The sequence below is a fragment of the Falco punctatus genome (assembly GCF_963210335.1).
Source record: "Falco punctatus genome assembly, chromosome: 3".
Taxonomy (NCBI): domain Eukaryota; kingdom Metazoa; phylum Chordata; class Aves; order Falconiformes; family Falconidae; genus Falco; species Falco punctatus.
Genome location: NC_137582.1, coordinates 65,798,052 through 65,815,684, shown reverse-complemented (window position 1 = coordinate 65,815,684; position 17,633 = coordinate 65,798,052). Strand labels below are relative to the sequence as shown.

At 36.5% G+C, this 17,633-nt stretch overlaps 1 protein-coding gene across 1 annotated transcript in view; it reads right to left on the bottom strand.

Moving 5' to 3' along the window:
- Positions 1-17,633, bottom strand: part of CCDC102B (coiled-coil domain containing 102B) — a 194,135-nt gene that overhangs the window by 108,971 nt on the left and 67,531 nt on the right. Inside the window, exon 5 of the mRNA XM_080381165.1 lies at positions 14,103-14,207. Within this exon, the coding sequence (XP_080237291.1) occupies positions 14,103-14,207 (105 nt within the window). The remainder of the gene's footprint in view (positions 1-14,102; positions 14,208-17,633) is intronic.

The following is a 17,633-nucleotide window of genomic DNA, read 5'->3' as shown; positions in this document are numbered from 1 at the left end:
ACTCTCTTTTATATATATTTTTTTTTCTTAAAAAGTAATATGTCAACAAGTGAATTTGATAGTCTGCTGCTTCAAAGTCAGAAGTTAATCAGAACTAATTTAAAATATTCAGTAACTGTAAGTACCTTGACAACTAAGACAAGCTTACAGATATTCCACATAGGGCCAAAGTTTCTACCTAACTGGAAAGATTAATCACTGAAACTGTCAGATTGGACAGGCTGAATTTAAAGGGATGAAACTTGAGAAAAGCATCAACACACTTTGATGCATACATCCACCTTTACCAACTGACAACTTAATTATGAGACAATAAAAAAAGGGAAAATTCCTATCCTTCTATCAACTGCAATAACATAAAGAACATATTTCAGGAATTAATAAAATAGTGGCTGTGGAAAAAAACAGAATTAAAGAAGATCTGGATTTTATTTTTATTAGAGATTTTGGGGAATAGTCTGAAAACACATTCAAATCTAATAATAGAGAAGAAAAAAGTTAAATCAGTTTCACATATAAATATATATATTCTGGAGTGGAGTCTACTGTGTTTATTTTATAAAGGGAACTATATAAAATATTGTCTATATAAAATATTGTATCACATGATACATTATAACTATCTGCTTACAAAGTGGAGAAATAGAAAAGATCTTAAAATCTGGTAGTCTTTTTGTAAAGATGTAATAAGCAGGCCAAGTAGGATGTGAGGAACAACTTGCAGAAGCCATAAAAACTATTATTAATCCTTTTTGTAACTAATCAACAGCAAGAAACCTGATGGCCTTCTGAACATTACACAAGGAATATGAAAAATGAAGGAAACGAGAGCTACTTGAATTTCCCCTACATTCACATAGGAAAAGCATATAAATAATCTTGTGCACGTATTTTATATATGGGCTACATCACAAGATCTGTCTCAAATTGAATAATGTCATGAAACAAGCAGACAAAATGAGTAGTTAAAAACCCATGGGACTAGATACCAGTCATTAAAGAATTCAGAAGGCCTAGAAAACAGCTAGCATGGTAAAAATTTTTAAAATGATTGAAGAAGGGATTTAAAAAACAAAGAAGTTCTAATGACTGTAACAGGAAAACTGACATTCTTAACTACAAATCAGATTATATGGATAAATATGATATATTGAAGAAGAATCAAAACAATTTTTGTGCAGGAAGACTTAGGTCTTACAAATTTATTTCAGTTTTCTGAATGAGTCAATAAATTGGCTTTGCTGGGTCAGGGATCATGGCAGGCCTTCAAAAGGCATTTAACGAAGGCCTTCCACAATGTTTCCTTTAGGAACTTTGCTGACTTGGTAAAAGAAAAGGCCCTCACATACCAGAATATCTAGCTTTTAAATTAGGAAAAAATAAAGCAGAAGGGACAAGAACAGAGGAATAATTGACCCGTTTTCATGCTGCAGGAAGATCATATCAGTAGACACCCAAAGAGAACCATGTTTGGATTTTGCCACAGAAAAAAAAAGAAGTCAAAATTATTTAGGAATCTAGGTGAATACAAACACAAAGAAAGATATGGGGGATTAAAAATAGCAAAGGCCTTCAATACTTAGTGATGAAAAGATAGTAATGAAAATCAAAACACAGTTCTGGTTCTACTGGTAGAGGTGCAGCTTTAAGTTTACTATTATCACTCAAAATGAGATCTTACAATTATTAAAGGTACCCTTATTTAAAAATACCAGGTTTTTATTTTTAAAAAATACTGTGCAATAGCAGTAAAAAAATTAAAACAGATTAATAGTCATTAGGAAAAGCATATTAAGCATAACAGAAAATATAATTATTTCAGTCATACATTAATTTCTTCAATAGTGTATTTCTGTTTATTATTGTGCCCACCCTGCCCCACACCCCAATTAGATAATTTTGGAACTGGAAAGTCAGAGGAATAATAATAAGTGGTTGATGGTAAAGATCTGCTGAGTCGGAGGGGGAAAAAAGCAAACTGAATGGGCATCTAAGACCCTGGGGTGGATGTAGTGAAGGAAGAGGGAACTGAAGTAATTTTCTATTTCAACATCATGAAATTGCAGATGTAGCTTTAAAGCAAGCAACATAAATGCTTCACCCAATGTACAGCTAAATTTGTAATTTTTCATGGCAGGCCACAGTGAATTTTAAATATTTACATGTATTCAAAAAATACTTGAAAATATTCACAGAAAGAACATTCAGTAAGAATTATTACAGTTGAAAAACACCATTCTCCTTCTGCAACTTTCTAAGCCATAATTTGCTAAGAAGCCATGACAGTGCTCGGGGAAAGTGTTCTTGAGCTGCCTTTAGTAAGTCTTCCCTACATACCAATTTTTGGTCAATGTCAGAAATAGGATACAGGGCTAGATAAACTTTTGTTCTGATGGCATGCAAGTACTCTCATGTTACTCTGCCAAAATCAAAAAGGTAACTGGCATTTAAAAGAAAGCTTCCCCAACTGACTGGGAAAAAAAGAGAGTGAGGCCATACAATAAAGTTGAGAAGTTAAAATTTTCTTCTTTTTTTCCTTAATTGTTCATTTCAGCATTCTAACCTTTGATAGATACATATACAAAAATGAGGAGAAAAAAGAAGACAATACTGGCTTCATATATTTCATAAGAAAGAAAAGACAAAATAAAACATTTTCCTGAACTGCAAAAACTTTTTCATTATTATAAATATGTAATTTGCTGCTTAATGAAAAGCTGAAGACATTGTATTTTGTACATATCTATAACTGCAAGCATGATAGACAAATAGGTGTTAAACTGCCATATGCACTTCAAGATACTCAGTCTTCCGTGAACAGCCTCCAGAAAACAACAGAGAAATTCAGTGTAAAAAGAAGGAAATATTTTAACTCATATAGTTAATACTTTATACATTCCCATGAAGAATTACAGGTTTCATCACTTTGCTCTCATTGCTGAGGTTGATGTTGAATGACTACAGAGATCTCCAAATAGGCCTTCTATTACTTTATTTATAGAATACATCCCCTAGTAAATTATCATATTAAGATATTAATGTGATTAAACCTATTTTACAAATGCTACAGGACAATACTGAATATCTACCCTTAAGTGAAATAAAAATCTTACCCTAATTAAGAAAAAATACAGTACAGAATACATGATTATACATACACATCAGCAAAACGTATTGTTTTTCTGGTTTTTATCATCACTATAAAATGTGTAATTCAAAATTTTTATGCAAACTTTTAAAATTTTATTACTACAATTTACAGGCCCCTTCAAGAAGTTAGAAAATAGGAGATAAAATACTAAAGTTTAATGAAAAAATTGAAGCATACTAATACTCTTAAAATTATGCCACTAGTCACATGCAAATGACAGATTAATTTTAAAATCTAGTCTTTGACATTCAGCTTCTTGTCAGGAATTCTGAATTAAATATTTTTGAAACTGGAAGCAATTTGGTGAGGGAAGTACAGTGCTGAGTGTTGATCCGTGACAGTTTGTAATCCAGTAATTTTTTTTCTTGCTATTATTAAACATCAGCATAATTTGCTAGAGGAAATGAACACATCTGTAAAACTGTCTTTTTCTTTGTTTTTAGCCCTACACTTTAGTGGATTTTCTAAGGAATTGAAATGACCGTTTCACCAGAAAAAATATTTAGGAAAAAAAGCATATAAAGCCAACTGTATCCCAAACGGTAATTCTGACAAAAAATTGTTTTAAAAAATCTGTTAAGGGAGAAAACTGAGCCACCAGTACTTCTTTCCCATCACAATAACCAGCCCCAGAGGTCTGCATTGAAACAGAGATAACTCTCCATTAGATGAACAGTGCTAGCTGAAGTATCAAAGTTGTTAACAATAATACCATAATTATGTCTACTTTTGAGTTTTGTTCTGATGAAGAGTAAAAAATATATTAAAAGCATAGTCTAAGAGATTTGTGACACAAAAACAGGAGAGAAACACACAGCAATAATATAAGTCCTTACTATTTAAACTTCTTTGGCACCATCTGGGTAAATTATAAAATTCCTCCTCTGTACTGTGGTGCATCCTCAAAACAGCTCTGGCAGATCACATGCATTCAGATAGCAGGTAGAGAGATGAATGTCTACTGTGATCACTGCTGACACAGAAGCAATTTGCATCTACTTTTGTATTTGGCTCTGTTCACACCAGTAAGTCAGCACAGCAGAACATGGTAAGTAGACTACAGCAGCAGATGCTGAGGTTCAGGCACAAACACAAGAGCCTGTGTTTTGCCTGCTTCTTCGGCCCTTAATACAAATGCAGTACAAGGCCATCCCAAAAAACATCATTGGTCCAGCCCCGTCCACTCCAGCAGGGCTTGGAGCAAGGACCATGAATATCCAAAGCAGAGCTTCCCACATATTCCCCAGAAGGAATTGAGCCTGCACAACTCTGAACTAAAGCAATACCAGTTCAAGGTGGGATGATGGGAGGGGATCTGCCTTAAAGCCACATTATTTCTTTGAACCAAAATGTTAAGATATGTTAATGCAGCTGCCACATTTGTCACCTTATACCATTAATTTTTCTCAACCACTTCTTAAATTTTATTTCACAACTGTACTTGTAAATACTGTTCTAGTTAATAATTTGTGGTAAGTTTCTGTGGAGCTTAGAGTAATAAGGCTGTCTCTCATTAAAAGTGTTCTACTGTGGTGGGTTAACCTTGACTGGCTGCCAGGCGCCCATCAAGCTGCTCTTACTCTTCCCACCTCAGCAGGATACAGGGAGAAAATAACATGAGAAACATCATGGGTCAAGATAAAGGCAGTTTAATAAAAAAAAAAAAAAAAAAAAAAACCAAAACCCAAAGGCTGCATGTGGAAGCAAAGCAAAAAACCAAAAAACACCCAAAACCTCCAACCCATAAATGGAGATGCACACTTTACTTCCCACCAGCAGGTGAAGTCCAGCCACTTCCTGGGAAGCAGGGCCTCAGTACACACAGAAGTTGCTTTGGAATACAAACACCTTAACAAGGAACACCCCTTTCCCTTTGGTCAGTTTGGGTCAGCTGCTCTGGGTGTTCCCCATCCAAACGTACTTACTTTGCGAGGGAGGTCGGAGGGACAGCCTTGATGCCATGCAAGCACCACTCAGCAACAGCCAAAACACCACACCAGTGTGTTATCGACCTGCTGCAAACACAAGTGCAAGGCACAGCACTGCACAGGCTGCGATGAGGAAAGTTAACCCATTCCCAGCCAGACCTGGTACATCTACATTCAAGTAAATAGTAAACAGCTGGAACGAATGAAAATTAATAAACTTTAAAATGATCAAAATATTTCTGGGAAAAATAAAATACAATATGAACAACCTTTTTAGCTGCCTGTATTGATTATTTTATATTATTTTTTTTAACAAAAGAGAAAAGCATTTAATACTTCAGTTGCCAAATCTGCAACTGATATTTTGCTTTCATAAAAAAATGTATGTTTGATATACTGCATAAAACGTGTGTTACTAAAATGTGATCTGATCCAACAGCTTCTTATCCTAAGGGTTTAGATGCAAGTAGTTGTAATCCATTAAAACACAGCAAACACTAGTAACAAAGGGTCTGATATATACAGTAATCTTTAAAAAAGTCTGTTCCTAACTAGAGATGAAAATTAGCTGGTAATATTTTCCCCTGGATCATGAAAAAACAGAAATTTATGATGCTGCAAATTTAAAAACTGTGGTATTTGCAGTTCCCTTTCTTGAGAATCGAGTATGTAGCTAATATTTCCATGAATTGACGGTGGTTTTTCTCTTCAACTAATACACTCAATACTTCAATCGCTCTGAAATCTTTGTCATGCGATTGCATACCAGAACAGATCACAGTATTTGTTCTTTGGTGGTGTGTTTGAAACAGTTGCTTAATCTATAAATGAAGAAAAAGATACTATCTTGAAAATAAATGTGGAAGTCAGTACAACTGTGTTCTAACATCTTCCTTAGAGATGTACAGAGAGGAGAATTTTTGGTTTGAAATTTTTGTTAATTTGATTTTTCTAGATCTTAAAGAATTAATGATTGGACATCAATTTCTTATTCAACTAAAAAAATAGATTTAGGGAGCAGTAATTTAGACTCACAGCCTTTACTGGTGTTTTTTAGTTAAAGTTAGGAAGCATGTCAATCACATTGTAACTATTCTTATATCAAATTTTGTATCCACAAAAATTTGTGTTTACACAGTGATACTATGAAATTACAAAGACTATAACTACAGTAGGGTAACTAGTTTCTGCCATATAAGTAAACCATCATAAAATATCTTATTTTGTAATTAAAAGAAATACCCTTTTCACATCTTTTGTATAAGGAAAAGGCAAGAGTGGATATCGTTCCTCTATTTTAAAAATACGAAGAAAACCAATCTCACTGACGCTACTATTGTAAAATTTTATTTTTGTCTATGAAATGTGAGGAACACACCCACCTCGGACATTGTTGTGGGATGATCTTGCCTAGATTTCAGATGTCCACCCAGCTACTCTCTCATCTCTTCTCTACAGGTTAGGGGGACAAAATAAGATGGAAGGGCTCATGGGCTGAGATAAATTACTCTCATAAGAAAAATAGTCTTGATTTGAGCAAAATTGGATTTATTGCCAATTAAAAATAGAGTATAATGGTGAGAACCAAAGATGAAACTAAAAATATCTTACTTCCTTCTCAACCTTCTTCACAGGCTCAACCTCATTCCTTTACTCCTTACTCTCTACCTTCTCCCTCTATGCACAGATGGGGAACGGCGGGTTATGGGTCAGTCCATAACAGTTCCTCTCTGCTTCTCCTTTCTTGTCACACTGTTCCTCTGCTCCAGCAAGGGCGTCCCACCCACAGGATATAGTCCTCCATGAACTGTTCCAGAGTGGGTCCTTCCCACAGGCCAAAGGGTCCTTTCCATGGGGCAAGTCTTTCAGGAACAGACTGCTCAGGCATGGCTCTCCCAGGGGCTGCAACTCCTGCCAGGACCCTGGTCCTGCATGTGCTCTCCACAGGCTGCACCTTCCTTCAATGCATGTACACTTGCTCTGGAGTGGGGTCATCCACCCATGGATGCCCCAGTGCCTGGAGCACCTCCATCCTTCCTTCTCTGGCCTTGGTGTCTGCAGAGCTGTTTCACATTTTTTCCTCACCCTTTCCCATCCTTCACACCCCTGCTCAGTGTTTTTACTGTATCTTAAATGTGTTTTCATAGAGGTGCCACCAGCACAACTGATGGGCTCAGCTTTGGCCAGTGGTGGGTTCCTTTTGGAGCCAGTTGGAATCAGTTGTGCCTGGTACGGGGCAGCTCCTGATGTCTTCTCACAGAGGCCATCCCTGCAACCCCCCTGCTACCAAAACCTTGCCATGTAAACCCAATACAGACAATTTTGCAAATTATTTGCATAACAATTTGAGTGTTTCCTACTTTTGAAAAATCAAGCCTAAATTTTGACGATTTAAAAACCATCTTGCTAGATAACACTAAGCTAAAATGGTTTAATCTTAAAAATATATGTTGTTCATCATTCCATACTTAAAATCTATGGAATTTTTTCCTAACAACATTATAAACTTACCATATTAAAGATGGAAATTAAGCTTAAAAAATTCATCTATGCATCTACAAGCTCCATAGTTCAGCACTGTGCACTTAAATTCTGTGAAGTCCACTACAAAATATATTCAATGAATCAAAACCATAATAACCAGATAATAATTAGAGATATTACAAAGTTATTATTCCTCCAAATTTATTTATAAGTCTGTTTCAAGGTTATTTCACAGATGAAATAAAAAATTTCTTTCCATAAACAGCATGTTTTGCGTATTGAGCTATACCATCAACAAGGGGTTTTTTACTTCATTTTACCCCTTCCTAAATAAACCAGTTAGATGCATTAAATATTTGTTGCCATGCTATTTGTCAAACAATACAGCTATTAATTTAAATGGTATTTTCCACTCCAAGAAGTACAATCGATATACAATCGTCTGATCTCAATTGTTTCATCAATTCCCCTCATCTTGTGCAACAGAAGTTACCCTTTCAAAAACTGCATGTGGAAACATTTATAACCAACATACTGCCAGCTAAGAATAATATTGAGGACTCACATTTTGTGCAAAACATAATTAATATTAACTTTTCTGTTCAGAACTTCAATCTGCACGATTTACTACCATTCAGTGGCGAGAGATTGCAGAAAAAGAGATTGCACAAAACTGCACAAAAGTATATTCTGTGGAGGTATACATATTAAAGAGTAAGGAATTTGTCAACATGAAATAATTTAGACAAGGATGTAAGGTCTTCCCTTCTGTATTTTGATACCATGTTTAATCTTACTAAAACTGTTATGAAAGAAAAAATATCACCATAGATTATAACCTTTAAAAATTTGAATCAGCTGTACCTCAATTAGTAACACTGTTTATTGTTCTAAACAACTACAATGGATCTCCCAAGTCACCTCACAAATACAGGTTTTGGAGAAACTAGGGTGTTAGGCAACTGTGTTTTGCTCTGGAATTCATTCAGTAACACTTATCCATATCCCTTATGTCTATTTGCTAAAGAAAGCCCTATTCATTCAGATTAAGATGCACAAAGGTCTTCAGACAGCTGTGATTTCAATCTTGTATAACCCTTGGCTAACCTAAATGCCTAACCATCACCTATACTTTATGGAAATTATCCTTCTGTACTCTTCTAACGCTGCATAAAACATCTTATTTTATTTGAACTCAAGCTACCATCCCAGAAAAAAAGGCTCCTAAATCAGAAGGCAAAGCCATTCTTTTCAGGTTATTGATAGCATTACAGCAAATTAGATAGCGACAGTTTCAGAATTTATAAAAGGTTCAACAGTGACAGGATGTTCCTACATAGGAATTGATCAGTTCCATCTAAGATATAACTTGAGTTAGGATGGAATCCTTGAAAAAACTACTCTCCTTTCCTAACTCCTGTTTTTCATTTACTGGCAGCAGCAAGGTTAAAAAAACATGCCAACTAACGCCACAAACCATTGTCTTCACTACATATGGCTGGCCAGGTCTCCAACAGCATGACTGATTTGGAGATGAACTCATTTCCAGAGTAATTTTTCTTGTAAATTTTTTTTCTATCTTATTAACTCTTTGCTGCTGTGAATAGAGTTCATGGTGGCATTAAGTGATCACCACAGTCATTCTTTCCTGTAATACTATTGACCTTTTATGTTACTTATGTTGTCAGTTGGTGTCTGGTGTCACGGAAGACTGTTTACGGTAGTACCATTTGCTCTGCCTGCAGCCAGACACCAGGAGCCCCAGACGCAGTGAGCAAACGTGCCTGGGATACTATGGCAGGCCAGCCCCCACTGACTGCTCACAAACTGCGCCAAGGCTCCCAATGCCACGTTGCACCTCTCGTGGGCAAACAGTTCAAAGGTCTTTGAGAAATCTGGTAATCCCAGGGCTGGAACTTTCACTAATGCTTGCTTCAGCTGCTTAAATGCAGCTCACACCTCCTCAGTCCAGATGACATAATCCTTTCAGACAAATTTTAGTAAGCCATACTATGGTTCTACCTGAAGTCCATTGTTTGCAATCCACAATTGGCACCACCCACCGTTCCTAGAAAGGCTCTCAATTCTCTTGCAACTTGAGGCTCAAGGAGTTGACAAATCGCTTCTTTCCTGTTTGTACTTAATCATCTTTGTCCTCTCAGAATCTCAAACCCAAGATAACTTACAGTCTCCTTAGCTATCTGTGCCTTTTCTTTGGACACCTGATACCTGCTAACTCCCAGGAAATTTAGCAGAGTGATGGTCAATTCTGATTAATTGTTGTGTATTTTCGAACAGCCTCTTTTAACCTATTCATAAAATCTGTGGGTGATTCCTTGCAATCTTATTTTACTTCATACAATTTAGACAAATTTATAGCTTTTGGTATACCATTTCTAATTCTGAACAGGATCCATCTTTGTTATTTATTTAATAATTGTCTAGATCTGTGGATATTGGGGTCCCAGTTAATGTTCACAGATGGAAATTTTTGCTCCACTGTTCCTTTTAGCATATCTGCTGCTACGTGAGCTACATGTGTTCTGGTTGCCTTGTGGGCCATCTCTTTCGCAGTACCATCAAAGAACACTTGCATTAATGCCTCTATATCCTTTCAGTCAGGATCTTGAGTTTTAATCATCATTTCAAAGGCCCTGGTGACCTTATAGGGATCATCCCTATAGTTTCCTGCCACAGCTTTCCAATTATTTAAATCAATGATTGAAAACAGAACTTTCATTGTTACTGGTCCCTTTGTCCCTACTGCTTGGTGTAGGGCTTCTCACTGGCAATTTCATGTCTGTCCAGCAACAGGACTAAAACCTTCAGCTCCCAACAACTGTACCTCCTGATTTTGACAAACCTCCTCACATTTCTGTATAGGTTCTCTTGGGTGTGCACAGTGACCCAGGGCAACCATCAATTTCATATACTCTTCTTCCATTTGTCAACAATATTCAGCATAAGACATCTCTGTCCTATACTACAAGCAGAACAACATATTTTTAAACCATTAGAATTTTTGTCCTTTTCTAATGCTAGAACAAAAAATCTGTTGGAACCATACCATATTCTTTTTGCTGTTCTGGATGATTTCTTGAAGTAAAGAACATGTCAGAATATGCAACTTCATCCCATTTCTTTTCCCTCCATAAGAACAACATTAGATGTAAAAGCGTATTATAATTCAGAGTGCCATTTGTCAGCCACTTTCCCCCATTCTCCAATCTATACAACGGCCACCATTAATTAAAGTATCCCTGGACACAGATGATCCTGCAATACCCTTCTAATGTTTCAATATACATCCCAAAGGTGATTTTTTTAAGAACTCCTCCTCCAAAAGACTGAACTGCTCCCATGACAATATACACCAATTCTAAGAAATGACAAAACACCTTAGACAGGACAATACAAAAATCCAAGACAATTCACTCACACACACGTTCTTACAAAATTTTCATCTTAAAATATAATCCAGGTCTCAGTATCCAAAGTCATTCCAAGATCAAAATACTGGTAGGTAACCAAAAATCCCAATTTCAGTCACCCCTGGACCTATAATATAAACTAAAACCACAGTTTTGCACAAATCTTTCTTTTACCACAGTTCCTTAATGCACAGGACCTCTCCTCATGACTCACTTCAGGAACTTCCAAAAGTTTTTATATATTTTTATATCACAGGTGTCTCAGAAAGCTTGCTACATCTTAGTGAGCTTATTCAATAGGTCAAGTTAATCATTGCTTTAGTTTCAGCCCCTGTCAGTGATTCTTTAATTTTTGATTATATCAGGAAAATGCTCCCATCACGGTCATTCTATCTCCCCCTGAAGCTGGGGCAGGCAGAGGCAATATCCTTGCCTGCAGATGGCATGCTCCAATCAAGAAGTTCTATCAACAAGCTGAAGGAAGGGGTGAACAGTAACCCTTCTGAATTATGAAATTCAACAATGACAAAATCCTGCACCTGGGAAGGAAGAGTCCATTGCAACAACAGAGAGGTGGTGGTTTTTCAAGAGTAGTTGTTGCTTGAAGACTGGCTGGGCATCAGTCTGCTGGTGGTGTGTAATTGCTTTAGCTGGCATCACTTCTTTTTTTTTTTCCCCTCCTTCCCCCCCCCCCCCCCCCCCCCTCTTAATTTATTAAACTATCTTTATCTCAACCCACAAGTTTTTCCTCAGTTTTGCCTTTTCCCTTTTCTTCCCCCACCTTGCTGCTGGGGAGTGAATGAGGACTGGGTGGGAGCTTTGCTGCCAGCTGGGGTCAACCCATCACAAAAATGCTGCCCACAGAGGTGGTGCAGTCCTGAAGATTTTTGAGACACCACCAGACAAAGCCTTGAGCAACCTGGTCTGACCTCAGAGCTGACCTTGCTTTGAGGAGGAGGTTGGACTGAAGATCTCCTGAGGTCCATTCTAGCCTGACTCGTTCTGTGATTCCATGATTTGCAGTTCTTGTAAATCAGAGATAGAAACAGCTACAAACAGATCAGTTCTCACCCTAGTCTTTGGATGAGACCTGTTACCAACCTGCCAGCTGATAGATTACATAGTTTCAGCTGACACGAAAAATACAGGTTTTTATTTTCTGCTTTAAACCAACAACCAATAGTTTTGAAGACAATCTTATCCTAAAATCATCAGCTATGAAAAGGCAAACACTGCAGGGATGTTCACTTTTATGATAAGGAAACAGATGACTGAGGTCCATCTCTGCCTTTTGACCTCAATAAAAGTTTGTGAAGTTGTGTCAGTAAGAGGTGTGATACTAATAGACAGAGCTGATACTAACAGACAGGGATGATCACAGATGTCTAATATTCTATGTAAGTAACACTTAATAAACAAACAAAAAAAAACAAACAGCACAGCTGTAGGGCAAGGCCTCAAGGATGAGAGTGAGCACTGTTAGCCTGATGAATGGAGATGTGTTAGGACTTGTAGGGCACAAGTCCTGGGAACAAAGGAACAAGTTAACAGCAGACTCTTGAGCCATAGCAGTTGAGATGCCAACCCTATGGACAAAAGAGGGACATACAGCAAGATAAGGGAAGGGATAGTGCTGATAAGGAAATTTGTTATTTACGAAAGTCATGTAGAAAGAAACCCCCTAATCTTAGAATAAAGATTGATGCTAAGATAAGATAGACTAATCAGTACCTATTGTTTAAATGATGCATCTTAGAAGATAGCCAATCTGTGTAGTTCACGCTTAAGATTTAACCAATCAGTGTCTAACATGTAGAAGGTAGAAACTTATATTAATGTAAAAGAATCGCTAATAAATCGACATCTTGCTTGCATCAAGCTACATCCCGTCTCTTCATTCGCCGCACACAGCCATAGAATTAAAAGGTATTTGAAATACAGTAAGATGCATAGCAGATGAGCATCTTTCTGGCCACATCTCCAACCTCAAATCAGTTGCATTACAAGGAAATAATTAATATACTGGTATGGTATGATACAATGTGATATGACAAGATAAAATAAATATCAGTAATGGAAAATCCAAAACAGCTGTTTTTTATGTAAGATATTTTATAAAGGTAAGTTATACATATGAATTGCAATTTGCTGCTTCTGAGCCATCACAGAAATATAGAAAAATCATATGATTCCACCTAAAAGCAGACCTCAAGTACAGAACCTCTCTCTCTTAATTGTTCCCAAGTTAAATTACATCTTGTAACTATACCCTAAATCTGGTCTTAGTTACTCCTGCCATTATTCAACAGTAAATACAGATAAATTATATTAAAGTATTTGTTATTTAGGCAAATAAGAATGTTACTGATCGGTTAGGGGTTTTTTTGTTTTTGGTGTTTTTTTTTTTTTTTCTTTCTCTTACAGAGTTTTAAGAGTCTCAAAGTGTAAGCCTTCTAGACTACTACTTAATTATTGGCATAGACAGTCACATAGTAAAGGAAGTACTCACAGTTAAGAGTCTCTGAATAATTTAATACATCATTTTTAGTACTATAAAAAGGTTTAAAAGTTAACATAACTTTAGGGGAATAAGAAATAAGGCTCTTCCTTTAGTTCTTTCTTCCCTAAGAAGAGATTCAATATTTAGCAAGACAGAAGACAGAGAAATTATTTATCTCACAGCTTTTTTTGCTTTAACCTTCACCAGGACTCTATAACTACCAAAGCTTACTTAATCTCTTCTGTTCCTCCCAGTCTTCACTTTTGCTCCCTAGCCTTTTCAGACTTGTCATTTCCCCCACTCCTCTTAAAAATGAAAAGATATTTCTCTCTGTTTCTGTACCCTACAGAAATTCAAAGTCACCGAGTTCTAACTATCCAGGTCTGAGATACAGACAGACTGTTCTGTCTTGCACAACCTTTGTTTTAGGGACACATTTTGACATTACAAATTAGTAATTCTTTTGGGGAATGCTCCCCAAGTAATCAAATTAAGCAACGCCCATACCTTATTTTTAACCAGCAGCTTACTTTGTGCATTTGGATAATCACAACTCAATTTAGTGTTGTTTTATTTTTTATCTCCAGAAGTCCCTGAATTTCTTTTACCTGCAATTTCAGTCTTCTGTTCTCTCCTTCCAAACATTGTTTTTCTGCTTCAGGTGTCTCTCTCTTTCCCCATTCAGACGTATTCTCAGACTGTAGTCTTTCCAGCTGGGAAAGGTTGGGGTGGGAGGAAGAACAACAGAAAGACACAAGGAGAGGAATAATATGATTTAAAACTCATGTTATTTACTGGATGAGGCTAATGGCCTCACCTCAGAGTAAGGTGGGCATCTTTGAAATCAGTGAAAGATACAAGTTTTCCATGTTTCATAAAGTTAAATACTTGAATTTGAAAAGAAAAAACCAAGAAAGTAAATTTTTCATTAATTGTACCTTTACAAAAGCAAAGAATGGGTAACGTTTTAATATAGTAACTTGTAACCAAATTTGATTTCTTCCCCTACTATTTATGGAAAAAGAGTATTTAAAAAAATGTTTTAAATGACATTGAGACTGATTTTGGTCTGACTGTGTCAAAGTTCAATTTTTATTCCCCAAAATATAAAAAATCAGCATGCTTTTAGTTATTTGCTGTTTACATTTCAGAAGGACTATAATGAAGATTCATTAACCTGAAGAAGTTCTGAAGTATGTCTTCAGTACTAGAAACAGCTATCCTAATAACCAGAGGAAGAATTTTTAAGTTTTCAGAGTGTTTCTTAAGGCCACAATTAATAGTCTTAAGGGAAATATAATCTTTTATGGTGAATGTGTAACCTTACCTTAGGTTAACCATGCTTTCTGAATTCATTTATCTAATCCACATATATGAGGTATTACATATATCAACAAAAAGCCATGTTACTGTCATATAAAATAGTTATCTAGCAAATGATTATATTTATTCTTCAGAGAAAACTAGGCAGAAGTCTTGTCAAGAATGTATGAAATGTTCCTCAGGTTTCAAAAGAAAAATTGGTAAAATGAATTTATTTTTAAAGCACAAACCAGGTACTTATCAGGTACTAACAGGTATTTATCAGAAGATTCTTATTGACAAGTACTTACTATTAACAAGCTGTTATTAAATGGTACTTATAAGAAGACTGAAAGAGGTTAAGATAGATTAATCACTATGAAAACGAAAGGTTCCAGTTCTTTCAACTGGGATGAAAAAAAATAAAGAACAGAAATGCTAATAAATTGAAGCCAACATTTTGAGAACTTTACTATTTTCAGTATGAGAACTAAAATTGATTTGATAAAAGTAAAGACTGACAACCATGCAAGGCACTTATTCATTGAAGAAACAGGATATCTGTGCCCAAGTCTTTAGAAAGAGCCAAAGGGGTGTATTTCTTCAGATATGTGTTACTTTTATTTCAAAATCAATTTCTGGTAAATAATGAAAAGCTACTGAACATGAAGCAAAGAGAATGAAGTGTTACAGCATCAGAGAAACACAATTCAAACCCTATGAATTGTAACAACATGGTTATCTAGCTAAATAAAATACCAAACTAATCTGCTCCCACCTTATTTCTGAGCAAATAAAAACAATTAGAAACTATAAACTCAAAGAGGTTCATTCAGGTTTTCAGAGGAAAGTAGAAATGCTTTTTGTCTCTCCAGTAAGGACAGAAATCATATTTGATGGAAAATAACAATTGTTTACTAACAGTTATAATATTTTCCTATATATTACTCTAGCTAGTATTCTATATATGATAAATCAGACAATTCCCCAAAAGGCTGATTAGTGTAGGGGGAAGGGAAAAAAAACCCCAAACCACAAAGACAAGGTGCTTTTTTTCTCCACAGGCTTCAGCTTGTCTTGATGAAGAACAATAAAAGACAAACAGCAGCACTGATGTTTCAAAAAGCTTCCATGTAGGAAGCAGACCCCAAACTTAAGTTTATCCATTTGAAAATGAGGTCCATAATGTACAAAGACTTACGCAAATTTAGGTATGGGCACTTTATGAACTAAAGTTGCATCTAAATACTGAAGTATAATCCTTGAAATAAATAGGAAAACAAAGACAAAAGAACTATGACATTACAAAAAAATACTTCATTAACAAATTAATTACAGCCCTCTCCAAATTCCATTTCTAAGCCAATTCACATCCTGTGTGGCAATCACCAACAGTATGAAACTTAACAAGAGCAAGTGCCGAATTCTCCACCTGGGATGGGGGTAGTCCTGGTTATGTGTACAAACAGGGGATGACAGGCTGTAGAGCAGCCCCACACAAAGAGATCTGAGGGTTTGGGCTGATCGCAAGTCAAATAAGAGTCAACAATGTGCCCTGGCATCAAAAAGAGCTAACCGTGTCCTGGGGTGCATCAAGCATAGCATAACTGGCTGGTCAAGGGAGGTGACTGTCCCACTCTACACTGCACTGGTGTGGCCCCACCTCGAGTATGGTGTGCAGTTTGGGCACCTCAATATAAGAGTGACATCTAACAGTGTGTACAGAGGAGGGTAACCAAGATGGTGAAAGATCTCAAGGGAAAGACTTATGAGGAGCAGGTGAGGCCATTTGGCTTGTTCAGCTTGGAAAAGAGAAGGCTGAGGGGTGACCTCATCACAGGCTACAACTTCCTCAAGGGGCAGGTGTTGATCTCCCCTCTCTCGTTACCAGTGACAGGACTTGAGCAAATGGAATGAAGCTGCATCAGGGCAAGTTCAGATTGGACATTAGGAAAAAGTTCTTCACTGAGAGGGTTGTCAGTCACTGGAACAGGCTCCCCAGGGCAGTTGTCATGGCACCAAGCCTGTCAGAGTTCAAGGTATATCTGGACAATGCTCTTAGTCACATTGTTTAGTTTTAGGTAGTCTGGCAAGGAGCAGGGAGTTGGACTCAGTGATCCTTATGGGTACTTTTCAAATTGAGATATTCTGTGATTCTAAATACAGAGGATGAGTACCAACTACTTCACTTAGAAAAGTCAATTATCAAATAATTACAAACTGAATGGGTTATGTTTAAACACATTTTATTCTACCAACAAAAGACACTTCCTTAGGCTGTTTCTTCTCATCATGGTCTGTTTGTTCCCCTTAATAAAAACAAGAAGAAATGAGCTGAGCAACCCTCCACACACACCCCAACAGAACTCCTAAAACCTTGGCCAGTCTTAACATCATGACACACTGCTGGAGGGTACTATCTGGAGAGGAGGCTGAAACAGTTCAGAAAGATTAGGCAAACTAGCAAGTAAGAAAGAAAATAACATATTCCTTTCCTACTCTGTATCACACTGGCAGACAAACCAGGAACTAATTTTAACTTTTAAAACAATTATGCTAATCAGCAGTTGTCTTTACATTATGGACTTACTCTTGTATGAAAAGACTTTATACAGCTACAAAACTACTAGTTATGTGAGGTTGTCCATCTGGCTAAAATACAACAGATTAAAATGTCTATGCATTTTATATTTATGTTATCTCATGGTCTGTAGAAGTTATTTACCAAGCTAAATTCCTTAGAATGTGATAAACATCTGTACGGAGATTAAACAGGGAATCATGGAAGGAAAATTTTGTAACCTTGGGTTTGGGGATTTTTGGCACGGTATACCCAC